This window comes from Trichinella spiralis (assembly GCF_000181795.1).
Source record: "Trichinella spiralis strain ISS 195 chromosome Unknown Scfld3405, whole genome shotgun sequence".
NCBI lineage: Eukaryota > Metazoa > Nematoda > Enoplea > Trichinellida > Trichinellidae > Trichinella > Trichinella spiralis.
The window spans coordinates 1-1,203 of NW_003530344.1; the positions used below are offsets into that span (position 1 = coordinate 1).

The 1,203-nt window shown below is 39.1% G+C and overlaps 1 protein-coding gene across 1 annotated transcript; it reads left to right on the plus strand.

Moving 5' to 3' along the window:
* Nucleotides 1–28: 28 nt before the first annotated feature.
* Tsp_14236 (conserved hypothetical protein) lies at nt 29–938 on the plus strand (the record flags this gene model as incomplete). The annotated part of the gene is made up of 3 exons (XM_003367944.1): nt 29–131; nt 365–397; nt 732–938. Coding segments are annotated over 3 exons (343 nt in total), but the record flags the coding sequence as incomplete, so codon positions are not given.
* Between the last annotated feature and the right edge of the window lie 265 nt (nt 939–1,203).

The window sequence follows — 1,203 nt, forward strand, 5'->3', positions numbered from 1 at the left end:
CATAATTTGGTTCTTGATAAAATTTCAGTATTTGCATTGGTTCGACAGTAGAAGCGTTAGTTACTTCGAAGAAGGAGATAAAAAATAAAGAAAGTGGCATCGCGGCATTATCTCAATATATATATATTTGTGTATAGGAGTACTGGCATTTTAGTTGCGATTGCGATTGTTCTGCAATAAATTACTGCTAGCTTTGCTGCGATTATTAAAGTAAGGAAATGAACTTTTTACGATCATCCAACCGCGACTATCGGAAGCTTCAGTAAATTGAAAAATTGCTGCAGTGATATTTAATCAGATTTGATCAATTTCAAGAAGAACGTTGTACATTTTGTCGTTGATGAGTGGTTGATATAAATTTCAGTTAGCCGATCGTTTGTTTGGTCCATTTTTACAGGTATGATGGGAAAAGCCTGAATGAACTGAATTGTTGTGAAATATTCAAATAAGTAAATAAACAAACAAAACAGCTCGCACTGTGTTACAGCGTCGTAGAAGCGGAAGTTGTTTTTTGTTTTTGCTTTTTTCATCGTTGAAGAGAATTGTTCCCCCAAAGGTAAAACTGCAACAATTGAATCGGCTAATTTTGGCATAGTTTTTGAAAATATGTATGAGTTGAAATTTTTTGTTAAAATCGATGAAGGCCAATATCATCTATGTGATCAATTGACAAATGTATGCAATGCAAAAGTGTGGTCGTTTTTTTGCTGATGGTTAAATTCTTCTCATAGCTTTGCAAAAAGGGAGGCAATTGGAAAATTATCCGTGCTTTTGTTTGGGAGGCAAAAGCTGCTGCACGGTCGCTGGCATCAGTTGCGTCGGCTGTTGTTAGACGACAATTCTTCTCTTGTGCTCCTGCTTGTGCTTGTACTGCTGCTGCTGCTGCTGCTGCTGTGGAAATCAGCTTATTGGAAACCAGATGTACAACCGATAGTTGAGCATGCCGACGGGCACAAGCTGAGCTGTTCGACCAAATTTTGCATTGTTTGTTGTACAATTTGATCGGTGTGAGTTCCAGTTTTCATGTTGACCAATTCTATGAAAGCCAGTGAGAAGCGAGTAAACAAGCTGAAACACCACCTCCACCACCCCCACCACCGCCACCACAACAACAACAACAAAAAACAACGGTGCGATGCTTTATTAATAATGGGGAGGTTTTGCTCCGGTCAGCTGTATGGCTTGGTGTTGGTGTTGTTGTCT